Source organism: Microtus pennsylvanicus, chromosome 12, assembly GCF_037038515.1.
Source record: "Microtus pennsylvanicus isolate mMicPen1 chromosome 12, mMicPen1.hap1, whole genome shotgun sequence".
NCBI lineage: Eukaryota > Metazoa > Chordata > Mammalia > Rodentia > Cricetidae > Microtus > Microtus pennsylvanicus.
In genome coordinates, this window is record NC_134590.1 from 36055280 (window position 1) to 36075429 (window position 20150).

General features: G+C 45.9%; 1 protein-coding gene across 1 annotated transcript in view; it reads left to right on the forward strand.

The window, feature by feature from the left end:
- The window catches only part of Tmem156 (transmembrane protein 156), a 30722-nt gene extending 28117 nt beyond the window's left edge, over positions 1-2605 (forward strand). The window contains exon 7 of the mRNA XM_075943428.1: positions 2144-2605. Coding sequence (XP_075799543.1) covers positions 2144-2177 — 34 coding nt within the window. The 3' untranslated portion in view covers positions 2178-2605. The remainder of the gene's footprint in view (positions 1-2143) is intronic.
- The last annotated feature ends 17545 nt before the right edge of the window (positions 2606-20150 follow it).

Here is a 20150-nt window from a genome sequence, read left to right on the forward strand (position 1 = left end):
CACTGGAATTCGGTGACATGAGCTAAAGTGCCCATTTTCTCCAAGATTCAGGAAGGATCAGCAAACTAATCTCTCGGTCTATTAGACTAATCTCTCGGTCTGTGCAACTGTCCCTGAAATGTCAGCTCATCCCTTGGCATCGCTTGTCCTGGAGTCGAGCGGTAAATCAGTCAGAGCATGAGAAAAGGGGTCGTGAGATTTGTTTAGTCCAACCCATCTATCCAGTCATTGAACGAAAACTTTACCTTTGGCATCTGATACCCTAGAGGAATGTGCCTTGATATAATATATTCTAATTTAAAAATATGCTCAGAGGTGTCTTCAAGATGCTTCTCATTCATTCAGCAAATGTGTATTAAGTGACTGCAGTGACACAAGGTCACGTACGGTGGTAACAGAAAGGGGGAGGGAAAGCTCACCTATGGCATGTAAAGATGGTAACAGAAAGGGGGAGGGAAAGCTCACCTATGGCATGTAAAGATGGTAACAGAAAGGGGGAGGGAAAGCTCACCTATGGCATGTAAAGATGGTAACAGAAAGGGGGAGGGAAAGCTCACCTATGGCATGTAAAGATGGTAACAGAAAGGGGGAGGGAAAGCTCACCTACAGTATGTAAAGATGGTAACAGAAAGGGGGAGGGAAAGCTCACCTACGGCATGTAAAGATGGTAACAGAAAGGGGGAGGGAAAGCTCACCTATGGCATGTAAAGATGGTAACAGAAAGGGGGAGGGAAAGCTCACCTACAGTATGTAAAGATGGTAACAGAAAGGGGGAGGGAAAGCTCACCTACGGCATGTAAAGATGGTAACAGAAAGGGGGAGGGAAAACGGCGTCTCTAGGTATCCTCCCATTGTGCTTCATCATGGCCGGTCTTGTCCCTAAGACTTCATAGTACTTGAGAGGCTATTGGCCCAGGCTCTAGCAGAAAACTAGTGTTTTATTCAAATTGAGTAAGTCAAAGTTTAATAGTCTATCAAGACAAGATGTGAAAACTCTGGGGGGGGGGGAGAGAGAGAGAGAGAGAGAGAGAGAGAGAGAGAGAGAGAGAGAGAGAGTCTGTTTTGTTTAGGAAGAGTTGTCTGATAAGGGGCTTGACCTCAAACAAAGGATATCATAGCTTTGGTTGCCCTGAAGAGAGAGGGAGGAAAAACCAAGCCGAACCCTGCCCTTCCTTTGCTCAGCTGTGCTAGCCTTTTCCACTGGCTAAGGCTAAGCAAGGATAGACAGACTAAGCCAAGCTGAGGTGGCTTGTGCAGCCTTTTGGCAGGGCACCAAGTGGATAGAAGGAAGGGGAGAGTTGATCTGGAGAGGTAACTAAAGATCCAGTCCAAACGGCCAATGTGCAAAGTGCAAACCTAGCGGTGTGGATACATGTGTGTTCAAGAAGGAAGTCTGGCAGGACTTCGTGTGGTCAGGGTCTGCCGTTGGCTAGAAATTCCTAGGTTTGATTAATGAGAGTGCCAAGAAAGTCTTCCTGAGCCCCACGTCTGTTTCCTCCCACGCCGGTCCTCATGCCGGAACTGTTCAAGCTCACAGATAAATATTCTCCACTTTGGTTATTTGCCTCAAAGAGGAACTTTGTGTCAAGAACTCTACTCCTAGGCAAAAGTAACGTGGCAGTTAGTGGGGAAATCAGGGTAGAGAAACTGCAATCCCAGTGACGAACGTAAGATAAGACAGGGTCTGGAAGAGCTGACGATAGAGCCGCCAGTCAGAGGGCAGGATGCTTAGCTTTTGCTAGACCCTAAATAAACATATGGAATAGAAAAATCACTCCACTGCAGTCCTACCATTACCGTGGGCTATTTTAACAGAGAGACCTGCACCAACTCCCATGTTTCCATTGAGAGGATGCCAAAGTCCCGTGGTAGCAGAGGCAAGAAGCATCTCCAGGGTTCCTCTATGCTTGCAAGGTTCTCATCACTCCAATGCTGTCCTTGTAGGGATACAGTAGGAGCATCATTGTGTAACACAGTAGCAGATAGAGCCCCTAGTCAGTGATGGAAAGAAGGTATTTCATAGTATAGGATACGATGTTTGAAATGAATGATTTAAAATTGTTCTCTACCAATTCTAATTTTAGACAGCACTTAAGAAACTCTTGAGGTGAATAATATTTGTTTGCATTTTAAAAACTTTCAGGCTATCCTTGGACAGTCTGGACCAAAGACTTTGAGGAGTTTGGGTCCAACTGAGGGAGTACTGATAGGTGAATGGCAGAGAGGAGACCCTGGCTGCCGAGAACTGGAGAGCGTCCATCTGACCCATGAGACCAAGGAGACGAGAGTGCGTCAGAGCTGCTGTGAGCCAGGGAGGAACAAGCTGAAGGAGCTCATGGGAGAGCAAGCAGGCGCTGACCTCTTCCAGCCATCATTACCTGGTCGACTCAGTATGGGCCTGAGGACTTCATCTTGAGGAACCAAGAACGACCAAGGATGAAAGTCTTCTCGCTGGGTCATGTTGCAGGCGTGCAGGATGGTTTTCTCCTACACAGATGGGCAGTTTCTAGTTGGTAAATTACTTAAGAGGGTCTGTGTATTTGTTCACACATTTATTTGCATTTATAAATGTTGCCTCCTTTTGGCATAAGACCATTTTTTTTTTTTGGATTTTCGAGACAGGGTTTCTCCGTAGCTTTTTGGTTCCTGTCCTGGAACTAGCTCTTGTAGACCAGGCTGGCCTTGAACTCACAGAGATCCGCCTGCCTCTGCCTCCTGAGTGATGGGATTAAAGGCGAGTGCCACAAGACCATTTTTTTTTTAAAAAAAATTCAAGGATACTGAAATAAAAGGTACTTAAATGAAATGCCTTGAGTATTTAAATTTGATAGCAAATGTTTCCTCTGATTCTTTCGGCTCTCATATCTGCCGCAGCCACCATGGATATCATGACTAAGTGTAGGTATCAGTTTCAATACGAAGCATGCATAGACAAGAGGTCAGATCTTCACAGTGAAAAGTAAGCCAGCATTTCCCAGAGTTAGATGGATTGCAGTCTTCCAATATGATTTATATGACTAAAGTTGTGTTTCTGAACAGAGGAAGCGAGGAGGCCCCCCTGAGCCCCCCGACCCATCTCCTGAGAGGCAGGCCAAATGAATCCTTTTCTGACCCTCCTCAGAGACAGCATCTAAGACCCATTGGGAGAGGTGGTTCTCTCATTCCCAAGCCTTACCAGCAGCATCCTCATCTCCAGAGACTCAGGGCAGTTGTAGAACTGGAGCAAAGAGGCCTTGCTAAGTCCCATCCCCACTAATTGTCATTATAGCTCACGAATTTCACACTGCCACGTTCTCTATCACTCTCCACTGTCCACAAAACACACTCTAAAACACATCCATGTCTTGAGTTGGCTCAGTGGGTAAAGTGCTGTATACACATGAGGACCCAAGTACTGATCATCAGTGCTCATGAAAACGCTGGTTACAGATCTGTAACCCCAGGACTGGGCAGTGGAGACGAATGGATACGCGGGAGGTTGTTGTCTGACCAAAACGACCAGCTCCAGACTCGGTGAGAGACGCTGTCTCCAAAAACGTGGTGGACGGCTGGTGATGTGGCTCAGCAGGCAGGCTGCTCTCTGCCAAGTCTGAAGAACCGAGTTTGATCCCTGGAACCCACACGATGGGAGGAGGAAACTGACCTCCTCATATTGTCCTCTGACTTCCACATGTGCAAAGGGGCATGCATGTATACAGATGCACACACACACTAAATATTATTAATGATGATGATGATGATGATGATAGGGTGGATATAATAGAGGACAACATCTGCCGTCGACCTCTGGTATCTGTGTGTGTATGCATGAGCTTGTGTACCACACACATGAGTACATGCGTGCATTCTCTCTCTCTCTCTCTCTCTCACACACACACACACACACACACACACATTTACACACACACACACACATTCTTTGGGTTGTCTTTTTCCTATAAAGACTGTTGGGCCAAATAAGATTTATTTAAATAAATTAGTATATTTTCTTCTGTTAATTTTTGTTAGATGGATCTCAGACACAGAATGGTAGGTGTGTGTGTGAGAGAGAAAGGGGGGAGGGGAACAACTCTGGCCATCAGGCTTGGGAGCAGGCGCCCTTACCCACTGAGCCGTCTCATGGGCACCATACCTTCCCTCCTGCCACAAACAATTGAGAGGACGGTTTGTGTAAGAACTTCTTCCTTTTTAGGTCGCAAACTAAAACTGTAATTTTAAAATTTAGGGACTGGAGATTTGACAAGTGGAACTCATCCTGTCTTACTCTGTCTGGGTGTCCCTAATTAGTAGACGAGTCAGCTCGGGTCTCAGATTTTTTCTGCAGGGGTTTAGGCTTCCCACATGATGAAGTATGGATATTCCACAGTTTCCGAAGAGCCAAATTACTGTTTCTCTTCACATTCCCTATTATGCTCTGACAGATGACTTGGGAATCGATGGGAACTTGGCTTCCAACAGGCATACATTAAGCTTCTGGTTCTACTGGGTGTGGCGGCTTTCAGAAAGCGATTTCGCTGACTTACACTCAGTATTACTTTACTAAACAGTGAAAACCATGCAAAGGTATATGGAGCTGGTCTGCCTGTGGGGCACACCGCTGGGCTTGAAAGAGCAGGTGGTTGTGCCGGTGTCCTGCAAGGATCTGACAGAATTGCTTCCAGTTGTGGGGAATTGCTTCTCAGAAAGGTGGCTTCCTCTGGTATCTCAGAATCATGAACCCTACTGGGTATATATATTCCTCCACACCATCCGTTTCGTGGCTATTACTTATAATTATTTTTGCAGTTATTCGTATCTGGCTTTCTCTTTAGACTAGATGCTGCAGGAGGGAAGGGAACATATTCGATTCTGCACACTGGAGCATCTGTCCCGGGACTTCAAATTACAGGGGCACCACAAAAAGGTGGGGAAAGAGAGCCCACTTGTTCATCTCAGGAGCCCAATTGCCCGCTGGTCCCTATCCACAGTTCACTTCCCATAGTTCACTTTCTACCTACCCAGAGGCCTGTTCCCCTTCCTGGTTCTCTTGCCTCTCTGTCTCTGGGAGCTCCTGGACGTCAGGTCCAAAGGAAACTCCAATTCCCCAAACTCCAAAACACAGTCCAAATATTCAGAACCGGGCTCGACCTGGACCCCAGGAGGATCTCTGTAGTTCGATAAAAGCCGGTGTTTCTCAGGAACTGGTGGAGCCAGCTCTGTGCGCCAAAAGGAGTCATTTCCTTCATCTCCGGCAAAAAGGACACAATTCACATACACCCGTGGCACGGTTCAACACATCAAGGCCCATGCTGGCCTCCAGGCTCCCTCGGTTCCTACCCACAAATACTGGCTATACATCTCAGGGCCCCCACACCAGCGTCCTGGCCCGCCCTCCCCCCAGCTACACCCCTTCTTATAACCCAGCTGTTCTCACTTTGCTTTCTCTCTTTATCCCTAGTTGTTCTCGCCTCCCCCACAGATTGCCCTGGCCATTTCCAATTTACTGGCTGTGTTCAGTCTGCTGGCTATGTTCAGCCTATTTCTTTCTCTGCTCTGGACTCCTCAAGATGCCTCTGGCTGTTCTCTCTATCATATCTACAATTAAAAAAAACCTTCCCATACCATGGAGAGGTCATGTTGTCAGTTTATATGTGGGTCATGGCCTTACTTCGAGGTCGTTTCCTGTTTCTGTTTCTAGAATTGCTTTCTCTTGCCTGTCATCTACATCCAAGATCTATATTGCCTTACAAAAGTCACAGCCTGGTGGAGTTGAGAAACTCTAATAACCCAATTTAACACTTTTTTTTTTCCAGGACAAGAAGTTGAAGTCTCCATGCAGGAACAGAACCGAAGGAAAAGGCATGATCTCCTTCCCTCAGGCCTGTTGTAGGACTGGTTTTATTTTAAAGCCCTTTTGAGTATCAAGCATGACCTCTTTCTTTATCCCTTTGTCTTTGAAACTGTAATATTTAACAGAGGATAATACCTTCAAAGTTCTGATGTCCCCCACAATTGACAGTTTGCTTTGAGTAGTATAAGACTGATTTCTAGGTACGACTAGATTTGGCATCTCACCAAGCCAGACGTCCTGGCCTGTCCTTATATGGAGCCGCACTCTGGCTCCTTGCAAATGTTCTTTCTTGAGTTTGGAAAGGAAGTGGATGGCTCTGGGGAAGTTTCTGGGCTGGGCTTCCTGAAGTGCCTGTTTACAGCTTCCAGCCAGACTCTTCCAGCTGGGAGCCTGGGGAGGAACTTCACTTCAACAATGCAAAATCCATTACTGCTCAGTGTTTTCAGGGGTGCTAGGCCAGTCTTAGCTCAGGTGAGCTCTGTCACGGCTGCCCCGAGCCGGAGTGAGATTTAAGAAGGGAATCATAACTACAGACATGCCAGAAATGATGTGAAACATTATATGTGTTTGAGTTCATCCATTTCTCCCTATGCGGCTAAGAGAGGTGTCTCTCTGTCATTCCTTCCTGTGGTGGTGTGAATAAAAATGCTCCCCTACCCCCAGTGGCTCATATAAGCGAATGCTTGGTCATTAGGGAGTGGCACTACTTGACAGGGATTAGTGAGTGTGGCCTTATTGGAGCAAGTGTGCAATGGGGTGGGGCTTGGAGGTTCAAGTGCTCTGCCCAGGCGCAGATTCTTTCTCCCTTCCTGCTTCCTGTGGATCCAGATGTAGAACTCTTTAACTTCTCCAACACCATGTCTACCTATTGCCACCATGCTCCCTGCCATGATGATAATGGACTAAACCTCTGCAACTGTAAGCCAGTCCCAATAAAATCCTTTCCTTTCCAAGAGTTGCTGTGGTCCGGGTGTCTCCTCACAGCAAGAGGACCCTGACTAAGACAACCCCTTTTATGAGAAAAGAGCAGGCAGAGAATCAAGTCCCTTGCTCAGTTCAAGCCCACAGCACACTGAAGGCTTGCGATTTGAATACAGCCAGATGTGTTTTCTTTTCCTGTGCTGGAGTCAAAACCAGGGCCTCACTCATGCTAGGTAAATGCCCTACCCACCGAGCTACACTCTCAGCTCTTCTAGTCGTCCTTTCAGCCATTCTCCCTAGGGAGCTAAGTAGGTCTTTTTCCCTAGGAACAAAACCCTCAGTCCGGATAAATGCCTTTCCCGAAGCCTTTCTAGTTGTCTCCATCTGAAGGTTGTTCGGAAGGACTACCCCGCAACAATTCTCTACCGTAGCCTTCTCTTCTGTCCACCCGTGTAACCAGACTCCAAAGACCTCACTTAAGTGGTAGTTATGAAGAATCATAACAACTACAGGGGGATTTTCTTGAGGGGGGGGGACTAGACGCTCATAAAATAAGATCAATAAGTAATGTGTTAATTGACTTTTTCAAAGAAAATCTTTTAGCTCATCTCAAGGTCCTCTGAGATGAAAAGGATTAACTACAATGCAAAATCCCCCAGTAAGGTCAAAAAAAGAAAGGAGCATGAGTCTTTGAAAAGGCCCCTTTTTCTTTAAGAGTTTAAAACACAATTTCCTACTTGAAATTTGTTAGAGAGAGACAGGAAATATCTCTACTCGATTTAGGCCAACAGACAGTGTTGGCTCCTTTCTCTCTTTTGGTGTGGGTGGCCTGGGTGGGGTTGGGCTGAACCAGGGCCTTGCCTGCTAGGCCAGGCACTGTGCCGAGCTCCACCCCCATCTTTAGACTTCCTCCCTTAGCAGTTTATTAGTACAGAGTCCCAGCACATCAAAACAAAACGACAACCGCCGTGCTGAGTGGCAGAGAGTGTGACTTTTCTTTTTCTCTGTTACTTTTTATTCAGAGTGAAAATTTCAGCAGGAATAAAGCGTTGTTTACTTCAGCTCTAAGAGACTACTAAGATTAGAAGGAAGGCTTTCTGGGCTTCAGTAATTGGTGCTTTTAAACACAATAATTAAACCAGAGAAAGGCAGAGAAAACCTCTTTCAATGCTGCGTGTTTGTGCTAGAAGTTTATGTGTGTCCATGTGGATGCACATATGTTTTAGTGCAGGTGTAAGTGCGCGCGCATGTGTGTATGTGTGTGTGTGTGTGTGTGTGTGACCCATGGAAGCCAGAAGAGGCCATTGGATCCCCAGACACTGGAGTCCCAAGTGACTGTGGACCACTCCTTCCCTGTGGGTGCTGGCCCCTGAAGTCCACCTTCTCAGCATTGGTCTTACAAACATCCCAGGTTATTACACCTGGCACTTTTCTGAAGTCTCAGGCATGGAATCCAGGTCCTCATGCTTTTGAGGAAAGCCTTTCAGTAACTGAGCTGCCTTCCCAGCCGCTAGGGCCAGAAACTGTATTGGAGACAGCTCTCCCACAGCTGTGGTCCAGAGACTATGCAGGTTCAGATGGTATGGGCGGGATGGGGAAACAGAAGGAAGAGGAGCAGAGAAGACCTCCTGAGGAGCCAGCTGTGTGTGTGTGTGGTTTACCGGAACCCAGGTAAAGGCAGCGTGACATTCCGTCTTTTCTCAGAGTAACTGAGGATCACGGAGCTTCTTTTCTCAGCCAAGCATTCAGACCTGGTTACTAAATAGATTAGATTTTACTTTATGTTTATTGATCTTATTTTATGTATGTGAGTGTTTTGACTATATGTGCACCACATGCTCGAGTGCCTGATGTCCAAGAGCGAGTCAGATCCCTGGGGGCAGAGTGTAGTGCAGACTCTAATTGATCTTAATAATACAAACCCGGCGTCAGATATTAAGGGGTGAAAGAGAAGCAGAGCAGCCAGCCACAAATTCTTACCTCTATGAAATTCAGAGAGAATGGGGTATCCTGTCTCTACAAGTCCTCAGACTGAATGCCCTGAGCTCCTGTCTCCTCCCACCTTATATGTCTCTCTCTGCCCAGCCATATCACTCCTGCCTCCACCTCCCTAGTGCTGGGATTAGAGGTGTGGGATCCCAAGAACCACAAGAATGTGTACCATACTTGTGATTAGCCTCTGGACCATCTCTCCAGCCCTTCTTTCTTAACGGACTCTGTCTGAACACTCAGCCCAAGTACCTGACACAAAAATTACCCAGTGTTTGCTAATGAACAGACAACTCAAAGAACACCAAATTGAGGTCACAGAAGCAAGGAAGGGTTGCCTGGAGGAGGGGACACGGGTAAGGTGAAGGATCCTCAGAGGATGGGCTGGTCAAGGGGAAAGAAAAGCACGCATGCACACGGTGGACGTGGGGAGTGAGCAGGGCGAGAAGGGAGTTGGAAGGATGGCGTAGTGGGAGAGACACTCTCAGTACAAGCTTGAGGATCCGAGTTCAGCTCTCCAGCGCACAGGGAAATAAATCCCCAGGGTGGAGGGGTGGTGGCAGCCCATCTGCAATTCCAGAGCTCAGAGGGCAGAGACAGGAGATCCCCAAAGTAAGCTGGCTAGGGAGACTAGCTGGAATGGTGGGTTCTGGGTTCAACTGAAAGACCCTGCCTCAAAAACGAAGGTGCAAAACGATCTAAAAAGATTCCTGGTGCCATGCGTTGTCTAGTGAATTTCAAGAAAGACTCCTCACGTGTGCCCACACATATGCAGACATGACACACTCTGACATCACACATATAGATGCATTAAGAAGTAATTGAGAAAAAAAATCATGTAGTATACAAAACAAATAGGACCCTTCAGCAAGGCCTAGGTATCTTCCAACATACACACACAACACACACACACCACGAACACATATGTGACCTTCTAACATTCAAAAGACAGAAGTGCATTCTCTTTGTAAATGAGTCCCTATTCCATGGACACCGCGGTAATTAATATATGGGGAGATGTGGCCTTTTGTTATGCTTGAGAATGTCAGGGTTCTTCAGGGGAGAACTGACAATATTGTGATCTATTGCAATTAAAGATTAAGCAGGCAGGCTTGAAATGCTACTGCACAGCTGAAAGAATGATTTATTATCCCAAAGGTTACTGGACTACGGGGAAGCGAGAGCACACTGAGAAAAAACCCACCGTCTGCTGCTGTTAGTTGGTGTTCCTGGGCAAGGTTTCCCTGTTAACCAAGAGAAAAGATGTTTCTTAACCCTAACTCTCAGAGAGTTCCAGTACACAACCTGAAGGGCATGGGAAGGCTCTGTTAGCTATGGGCAGATACGTCTATTACTGGTGAAGTAAACATATCCTAGAGAAATTATATTTGTTTTCTTCCTAGTTGTATCTAAATAACAATTTTTAAATCAATGACATAAGAGTATTGAGACACTGGAAGGCTTGGGGAATTCCATCTATCCTACTGGGGTCATAATGTAGCCAGATTTAGAAAAATACAGCCATATTACACAATTCCATTCATGTTGAAGATGCTATCCTGATTTGGGGAGCACGTTGGTTGGTGACATCAATATCGTGGCTCTTTCAGTTCAAATGCATTTCGTGCAGGGCTCAGGCATGGCATGGCAGCAGCTGCATAGGTTGCAATGCACCATAGAAAAGGTAGAAGCTGCATCGAGCAATGGGTAACTGGTGAGAATTTCTGCAGGTTTTCTCTCATTTGTGTCTCGTGGGAAGAACTGATGTAAATGCTTGTTAGATTGGCAGGGTCCAGGCTGCCAATATCAGGGTGTACAGGAATGCTCCTGAATCTTGGCTCAAGCCCATGAAGACTTTAATTAGGGAAAATCAGATTTGTACTGATACCGCTGCTGTGGATGGATTAGAAGGGGTTTGAGACCTGTGCTGAGACCAGCGGGTGTCTATTACCTTGGGGCTGAAGAAAACATGAAGCAAGCTTGAAGCAATAGGGTGGAAGACAATGCAACAAAGAAGCAAGTGCCAGCCCTTAGAACTCGGCAGGAAATGCATCAAGAAGCAAGGGTTTAGGAAAATGGAATGCTGTGCGTCCACAGAATACGAGACAGAAAAGATGATGAATTCGACTTGGCCATCTTTAGATTAAGCCCAGTGGGACACACAAATACTGCTGTCTGGTAGGAAGTTGGCAGAAAGGCTGGAAGCCAAGAGTGACGTCCGAGCTTCAGGTAGGAAGCTGGGTGTCATCAGCATATTGGTGGTGGCGGCTGTGGAGGCCATGCATTGTCCAGCAGATTTCTTTACTCAAACCAATAACTTGGATAAGAGAAACATAAAAGACATTTCAGATGAAATCCCACTTTACTTGGGGAAATGCACACACATGCATGTAGACTCAAGACCCGCACAAGATTGAGCCGGTAACACTCCATTCTGGGTGGGAGTGAGAGGCTTAAGAGCTCAATCCCTACCCGAAGAACCACTAACTGCTAATGGCTGCTAGAGGAGGGAGACCTTCTCCTCAATGGTGCAGTTACTAGTATGTTGCCTGTGGACCAATAAATAACCCTATGCCTAAGCTCACGCTAAGAGCCTTAATGAGACACAATACATTATAAAAATGAAATGAAAAGACATGAAAGTAGTATAGGAACTTGTTAGTAAAAGGAAGAAATTCAGAAGGGGATAATAGGATGAGAATAATGGGGATGGATATGGTTAAAGTTGTTATACACACATTTGAAATTATCAAAGAATAAATCAAAATATTTTTAATTATGTGTCTTTGTGTCTGTATGTGCAGATGACTGCAGGTGCCTATAGAGGGCGCTGCATCGCTGGGACCTGGCGTTGCAGGGGGTTGTGAGCTGCCCAGCGTGGGAGCTGGGAACTGAACTTTGCTCCTCTGTATGAGCAGTTATGAGCTCTCACCTGCTGAGCCATAAAAATATTTTCAAACCGCATCTGTGAACTGACTGGATAGATCTGTAATTAAATAAATGACAAGCATAGGTTCATAAAAATCGGTAAACATTCTCCCAAACTTTATTCTGCAATTTGTTTCGGTTTCAGCTTTAAAACTTGCCTACTTCAAAGAAGTAAAAAAAGGCAACATTTGGATGCGACACGTGGAGGGCTTTATCCCTGCTTTTAAAAATCAATGAGCCTTTCATTCTTTAAGTTTGCCAATTTCAGACCACTTGGTGCGTATTCCCACTTGGTACTGACACTGGCAGTGAGTGGACCAGCTGCCACCTCTGCAGCGGACTCAGGCGGAAACGCCCGGGCGGAGTGGCAGCCTGGGTGCTATTCAGCAAGCGAATGCGTTATTTAGTGTATGACTTCTCATGGGGAACTCCGAGCCTTTGCTCTAGAGTCTTTGCCGGAGACCGTGTGGTTTTAAAAGAGAAGTGTAGGATGCTGGCTGTGATGGTTAAACTGTCCACCTGACGGGGGTTTAAAATCCGTATAAAGCCAGTGAGGCATGCCTTTGGGTATGTCTGCTGGTGTTTCTGGGGAGCTACCCGAAGGAAAAAGACTCACCTGAATGTGAGCAGCACAATGCTCTGCGGTAGTGGAACAAAAGGCGGAGAAGGCCAGCCAAGTATGGCTTTCTCCCTCCCTCAGCTTCCTGGCAGCCATAAAGTGAACGCTTCCACTCTGTCACACTGTCCTGCAGCCTTGATGTTCGGCCCCAGTGTGCACCTCTGAAACAGCGAGCCCAAATCAGTCCTTCCTACCTTAATTTGTTTCTGTCAGGAAGTCCAAGCCTTCAATGGTTACTTACGTACTTTAAAAGGTCCAGGACGGCCAAAGTGATTCCACACCTCTCTATATGCACCAAATGCACCCTGCCAAGGAGCTTACAAGCCCACGTTCCGGTTCTGGGAAGTCATTAGGACTCTGGTCCATTGTGTGCTTTCTATTTATTGCTCTTTGAGCGAACTGAGCCGTGGAGCAGAGCGGAGATTCAGATTCATTCAACCCCAACGCATTGTGTCTGCAGCTTTTCCCATCAGTTTGGAGCGAGGGAGACAGAAGTTGCAGACGCCGGCATTTAAATGCCCTGGCGCTACATTTGTGGAGAGGAGCAGATTGTAAACTGTCTCCTGCAAATATGATCTGCATCTGGGCAGCAAGCTCATACCGCAGAATCAATTCGGTTGCCTGGCGTTTCTCTCCAGAAGTTTCTACAGTCATTATGGGTCCCAGAACCATTCAGGTTGATAAGGATGATGGGGGAGAGTATCTGGCTAACTCAGCTGGAGTCTTTTTCCAGTGAGACGGAAACGTGACGTTTTCCCGTTTAGATTATCACTGTCTTTAGAAGTTAGGCATCGAGAACGCTGGGTTTGCGCTATCCTGCCTGAGAAATCAAGGGGAGACCCGCATAATCATCAACATGGGCCCTGAAAATGTCTAAGAAACTCAAGTCATAGACACCCCCAAAGACTTTTGTCTTTTCTTATAAAATTAATCTGTGTATTTCTTGTTTTTCATGTCTGACAAGACTCTATAATTCCATCTCCCCATGAAAAACAATATATTTAGAATCTTGATTTTTTAAAGAAACAATTCATTTAGAGCATTGCTTTTTTAAATGTACTTATATAATTCACTTATTAATACATTTTATTCAAAAGTTTTAATTACTTGGGTCTGGAGAGATGGCTCAGTGGTTAACGGAATTATCTGCCCTTCCGAAGGACCCAGGTTCAATCCCAGCGCCCACATGGCAGCTCACAGCTGTCTGTAACTCCACTCCCAGGGACTCTAATGCCTCTGCTGACTTCCTCCGTCACCAGGCATGCATGTGGTGCATAGACATACATCAAGTAAAACACTCGTACACAGTAAAGAATTTACATGTAAGAGCTCTTCATTTAATTTACAAACAGGGCTGGAATCCTTCTGGATGACTCTGTCAAATTCTGGCATTCGTGCCCACTTGTCCCCTTGTACCTGTGGTTCTAGCATGGTTCCTGGCTTTTTGTCTGTAGTTTTGTGTGCTTGTGTGTGACATGTTTTGGACACACACATGTTATTTTGCATAAATAACCCAGAGCTTCTTGTCCGCCCAGCAGCTCAACAGTGCAGAAAGCCATTTCATTCTTTCGATTCTTTTGTAAAAATGGTTTCACAGCATTCACGGTTGACCTAATTTTCACTACCTTTAATCTGACTTTGAAGTCTTGACAGGTGAATTCTTCAAAGCAAAAACTACAGCAGGCCAATTAAGTGCTAAGTAGGTGCTGGGAACACGACAGAGGGTAGAAACGTGACTTAAGGGATTTTACATGAATATGCCCTAAAGGGAAGAAGAGCAAGCAGGGAAGGTGCTTCATTCAACAGACTTCATTGTTATTGTTTTGAACCAGGGACCTGTGTAGCCCAGGCTGGCCTTGAACACTCTCTGTAGACAAGGATGATCTTAACCCCTGATCCTCTGTCCCACACCTCCTGATTGCTGGGATTACAGGCATGTCCCACAGGAAGTGTTAAATGGAGACCTCAAAAAATGATAGCGGGAACATGATGCCATGCAGTAGAAGAGCGTCCCTAAGATGCTTGCTCGGATCAAACGCCTTTTTATGGACAGACATGGTCAGAGTCTGTCTTGCAGTTCATCATTTGCTTTCCGGTCCTGTATCAGTTCCCAGCAGGAAGCTGCTTCCCCCGGTCCTCACTTTGTTCAAAGACAGACGACATACTTTCATGTAGCCGCTTCCCTGTCAACAAAAGACAATCTGAGTTTTCAGGGAGCAACGGTCACTCAGCACAGGATGCTCACAACATGAGGACATTGAGAAAAATGGGACATGCAGGCGACTGGCCCTCTCCTGGGCTCCTAGGCATTGGCAGGGACAACGTGGAGCAATTGCTCCACTTGAGGCTGTGGGATCTAGAGAGGGGCATTCAGGGGTTATTAGAAGCAAAGAGCTCAGTCAGTGGGGAAACCAAAAACCAAATATTCTGTTTTAGTGTCAAGCATTGGCTAGTCCTTAGACTCTGTCTAGCCTTTTGTACAAGGCTGGGGTAGAAATCCCTGCTCTTGCAGTTATTAGTTGGCTAATCACAGGCGGCTTATCTTATCTCTGATTCAAGCTTTTCATCTGTAAATGGGTATGCTAATAATAGTAGCTGCCTTATGAGATGGGTGGGGGGATTAGATGAGACAGGAGGCAGAGTGTTTATATCAGGTGTCTGAAATACCAGAAGTAGTTAAGTTTGCTTCTGTGGTCTCCACAGTCATTACTATCACCACCCCCATTACCAGCACTACCACTGTGTCTTGGCAGCAATGCCGAGTTCAGGGGGTAGGAGGCGTCCACCAGCATTTTTTAAAAATGTTTTCAAAATCTTATGAAACTCAGTATTGAAGACGCAACTTAAAACTTGTCTAGACAAGGGAGAGGATTAAAAACAGCCATGGTCCAGGAAGCCAGTAGATGTTCAATGCCCAGAAATGGTGTTGGTTACAGACTGGCTTCTTTGGCGCCAGAGAAGGGGACAGGGAGGGAAGAGGAAATGGAGAGGTTTTCGTGTTGTCAAAGGCACCTGGGAGACAGGACAGTTAAGCTGCTTGGTTTAAATGTCTGTGAAAGGATAAAAAAAAAAAACAAAAAAAAAAACCTGTGGTGAAAGCCACCCAGGGACCAAATAACTGTACATGCTCCAGTCTGGTCTGTCTAGGCCCTGTTTGTTCTCAGCTGCTTGAAAAGAAGCAAAGCCCACAACTAAAGCTTTTGGTTGTATACCTAGGGCTTTAGAGAGTTAGGCCTCTAGTGGGAGGCTGCTCGTTTGTTTCCCAGTCACCCAGATCTAAAATAATCACACAGAAACTGTATTAATTACAATATTGTTTGGCCTATTATCTTATGCATATTTCCAGCTAGCTCTTATATCTTAAATTAACCCATCTCTGTTAATCTGTGCATCACCATGAGCTCATGGCCTACCGGTAAAGCTCTGGAATGCCCCAGCGGACATCTTTCTCCTTCTGCAGCTACATGGCTTCTCTTAGACTTTGCCTACTCTCTCTATATATATCTTTTCCAGCTTGGCTATATTCTGTTAAGCCATTGGCTTTTTTATTAACCAATGGCAATAAAACATACTCATAGCATACAGAGGGGAATCCTACATCATAAGCCTGTAAACCTGAACATTCAGATCTCCCTAAGACTTTCCTCTTTTGTTGGGTGGCTCCATACAGTAGTTCAAATGCTAGCTAGTGAGGTCAGACTGACTGTGTTTAAATACTGGCTCTGCTGCTACTCATGCTACTTGGAGCCAGTTCTTAACCTGTCTGGGTCTCGGTGGTTTTTTTCTTGTGGTGGAGATTATAGTCTGTATCTGCCCAGTTGGGTGACTGTGAATATTTAATGGGGCCATGCACTGAGCGCTCAGCACTCAGCCCAGCATACAGTATGTGTGCACTAATGATCATGGTTAGAGTTCTGAGTGGATGGTTTTCTGATAAATGGGGAGAAAGAAGTGCCGGGAGAGGGGAAAGATGGGCAGATCATTAAAAAACAAAAAACAACTGGTCTTGGAAGCTGTGCATTTTAATGGCTTTAAAAAAACCTGCTAAAGAAACAGGAGAGAGATGGCAAGGACTCAAAGGCAGAGCTTGGCTTTGCTTTGTGCCAAGGTTTCACCCATCTGGCCTTGGCATCCACACTGGCTTTTTCTTCCAAATAGCATCCGAGAAGCTTGCCTGTGGAACACGAAGGGCAGGAAGACAGATCAGCTCAGAATCGCTCCAAATTTCTGCACTCAGTGAAGGCACTGAAGACATCCATGTGTTATTCTTTTCAGGTTAAACTTCTTTCGAGACTAATGCGAGAGGCGGGCCAGTCAGGTGAGCTGCAGTCACTATAGGCTGACATAATCCTATTGCTTTTTGGCCAACAGCTCATGCAGAGAAAAATCCTCTGTGATCCAGACAAGGGCAAATTTAGCTCAGATCTCAACACAAAATCTAGCCCTCTGCAGTCAGACTCTGTTCCAGATCTGTGATGGCCTCAGACACTGGCAGTAGTAGAAACAACATCAATGACTCTCACGACTTGGGTTGTCATAATTGGATTATAAAGGCTGTACGTTCAAAGTGTGCAATAACTCCTTGATTTTAGGATGGAAGATAAAAGAACGAAGAAAATGATGTTTTTCTTCAGACCTTTTTACTGGCAGATATTCTGGAAGATCATTTAGTGTGGGTGAATACACAGAGAATAAATACAAACCTGCCTATGGGATGAGATAGCTCAGAAGACAAAACACACAGCTAAACACCTCATTTGTCTTCTTTCGTGTGAAGAATGGCTGGTGTGAAGCCACTCCTGCGCCATTAGGAATTCCAATCAACTACAGAACCGGGACCCAATTGCCGTTCTCACATGGATTTTCAGTCTGGTCTTTTCTGAAGTGCCTTTACAAGCACAGCAATTTAAGGAGCCAAGGTGAAGCCCAGATCTGAACATTAGAATGTAATGTTCTTAAGAGGAGGACCAAAGGGCAATTTCTTACATTATCAAAAAACAAAACAAACAAACAAAAACCCAAGTTTGGCCCTGTAGAGTAATTACTTTTATAAAACGAAGCACCATTTGAAGTACTGTAGCCTGGCCAACCTCATCTGTTCAGCATGTGCATGCATGTGAGCACACACACAGCATTTCATTGTAGGACAAAGAGAAATGCAGCGATAACTTCAAACTTTTGTAGACTTGAGTGGATTCGTCTGCTTTTGTACCTCAAACAGGCACAGCGTGGCCAGCCTGCACTGGTGCATCTCAGACAGCGTGGCCAGCCTGCACTGGTGCATCTCAGACAGCGTGGCCAGCCTGCACTAATGCATCTCAGACAGCGTGGCCAGCCTGCACTAATGCATCTCAGACAGCGTGGCCAGCCTGCACTAATGCATCTCAGACAGCGTGGCCAGCCTGCACTAGTGCATCTCAGACAGCGTGGCCAGCCTGCACTAGTGCATCTCAGACAGCGTGGCCAGCCTGCACTAATGCATCTCAGACAGCGTGGCCAGCCTGCACTGGTGCATCTCAGACAGCGTGGCCAGCCTGCACTAGTGCATCTCAGACAGCGTGGCCAGCCTGCACTGGTGCATCTCAGACAGCGTGGCCAGCCTGCACTGGTGCATCTCAGACAGCGTGGCCAGCCTGCACTGGTGCATCTCAGACAGCGTGGCCAGCCTGCACTGGTGCATCTCAGACAGCGTGGCCAGCCTGCACTAATGCATCTCAGACAGCGTGGCCAGCCTGCACTAATGCATCTCAGACAGCGTGGCCAGCCTGCACTGGTGGCTCTCAGACAGTGTGGCCAGCCTGTGCTACTGCATCTCAGACAGCATGGCCAGCCTGCGCTGGTGCCTCTCTGGAATTATAAGCACCTTGGAGCATGTGATTTCCACCCAGCACAGGAACACGTCTGCTTCCTGCATTGGGTTCTATCTGCTAATTTGCACGTTCCTTTAGCCAGCGCTTTGTCAATGCTTCCTTCTTATGGGATGAACCTGAAATGTGCTCCTCCCCCACCCCAGGCTCCTGTTTGGAATGCTTGTTCCCCGGTTGGTGTCGTGTTTGTTGTTGTTGTTTTGTGAGAGAGGACCTGGAAACTTTAGGTGTGGTGTATGGAGGGAGAGAGTTAGCTGGTGAGAGTGTGCCCTTAGGGGCCTTTGAAGGTTTCCTCTAGTTCCTGTTGGACTCTCAGCTCCCTTGGTCTGCAGTGATGTGAACAGCCTCCACCACACGCTCCCACAGCCACACACCGCCCAGTTTCACCGTATCTTCTCCATCAGGATGGACAGAAATCTTTAGAAACTGCACCCAAAGAAAACCGTTCTTTCCTTAAGTAGTTTCTGCCAGGTATTATGGGCGCAGGCACACAAAAGTGTGAACACACTCCTGGTCCTGCCTCCACGGTGTACCACTCCTTTGCAGAGATGAAAAGTGTGAACACGTTCCTGGTCCCTCTGGGTCTGAGGGAGGCCATTTCTTTGCTGGTGTGTAGGGCTTTCTTCCGTCACAGCTTCAGCAAAGACACACTGCTGCTAGAACGCCAGCTCATGTGAGACCAGAAATAGCACACACTCCTGTTCTCGCTGGGACTCTGTCCTTTAGATCTGTATGTATCAATACCCCAAAGCAATTTTTCTTGAATGTTCTTTGCTTTGAAACGTGCTTTGGATGCTTTTTATTTAATAAGGCACAGACGCAGGGCTATGTTCAATATTTTCATGAGAATTTATTTTGTACTTGATGCAAAATCTGGCATTGCTTGTTCAGGGTAATTGTGTGCAGTGCAACGAAGCTAATTTATGTAAAGTATTATTGAGAGAATACCGAACTGCCATGGTAAGCCTATTGAGTCATTCATTCAGTAATAGACACACATTTCCCCAGGTCTCCATCATGGGTTTTGACAGCTTTTAAAGCAAAACAAAGCAAAGCAGCAATTATTTCAAAGTGGCAGTGGAAGCCGGTAATGAGAGAGAGAAACCTTAGACAATGGGTCAGCGATTATCTCTCTTAAATAGTTTAATTTACAGACCATGGATCAGGAAACATTTTCAGTTCCTGTTTCTACTTGGTAACTTGGATAATTTTTTTATTAAAAAACAAATAAGTGAAATGTCAATAATGTTGCTTTTTTTAAAAAAATAGTTATCTATTATTTTAAAGCGTTTTTAAAAACTTTGTTGTATAATTAAAACTTTTGCTGTACAATAAATGGATGCTTAGGTAGCGTTTTAAAAACAGGGTCTAATGTAGCCCAGGCTGGCCTTGAACTGTTGATCCTCCTGCCTTACCTCCTGAGTGCTAGGATTACAGTCATACACCACTATGTGTTTTGAGCTGGTGCACACACATATTTGGGCGGGCAGGCGTGTCACAGATCCACCTAGGCCATCTCTACAGTTCTTCATGTTATTTTTTTGGGGGCCTTGATCTTCCACTAAACCTGGAGCTCATCAACTAGGCTAGGTGACCAGTGAGCCCTGGGGTCCTCCTGTCTCCATCACCCGCTGCTGGGATTACAGGTGTGCACCCAGATTTTATATGGGTGCTGGGGATCCAAACCCAGGTTCTTACGTTTTTCTCAACACTTTGCTGCTGCTGAGCCACCACCCCAACACTGACGGCTGAGAGACCAAGTCTGGGAATAGAATTCATTTGCGGCATGTGTTTTTCTTCTATATTTCTAGTTAATGTACAAACCCATCTGATGTGAAAAAAATGTCCACATCTAGATTTTTCTTCTGCTCTATACATAAGAATTATAGAAGTCATAAAGGCAAATGCGACATTGTTACCAGTTAATCACCACCATATTTAACATCAGAGACACTCCAGGTGTCAGAAAAGGAGACGTGAATCTTTCTTTGGTTTT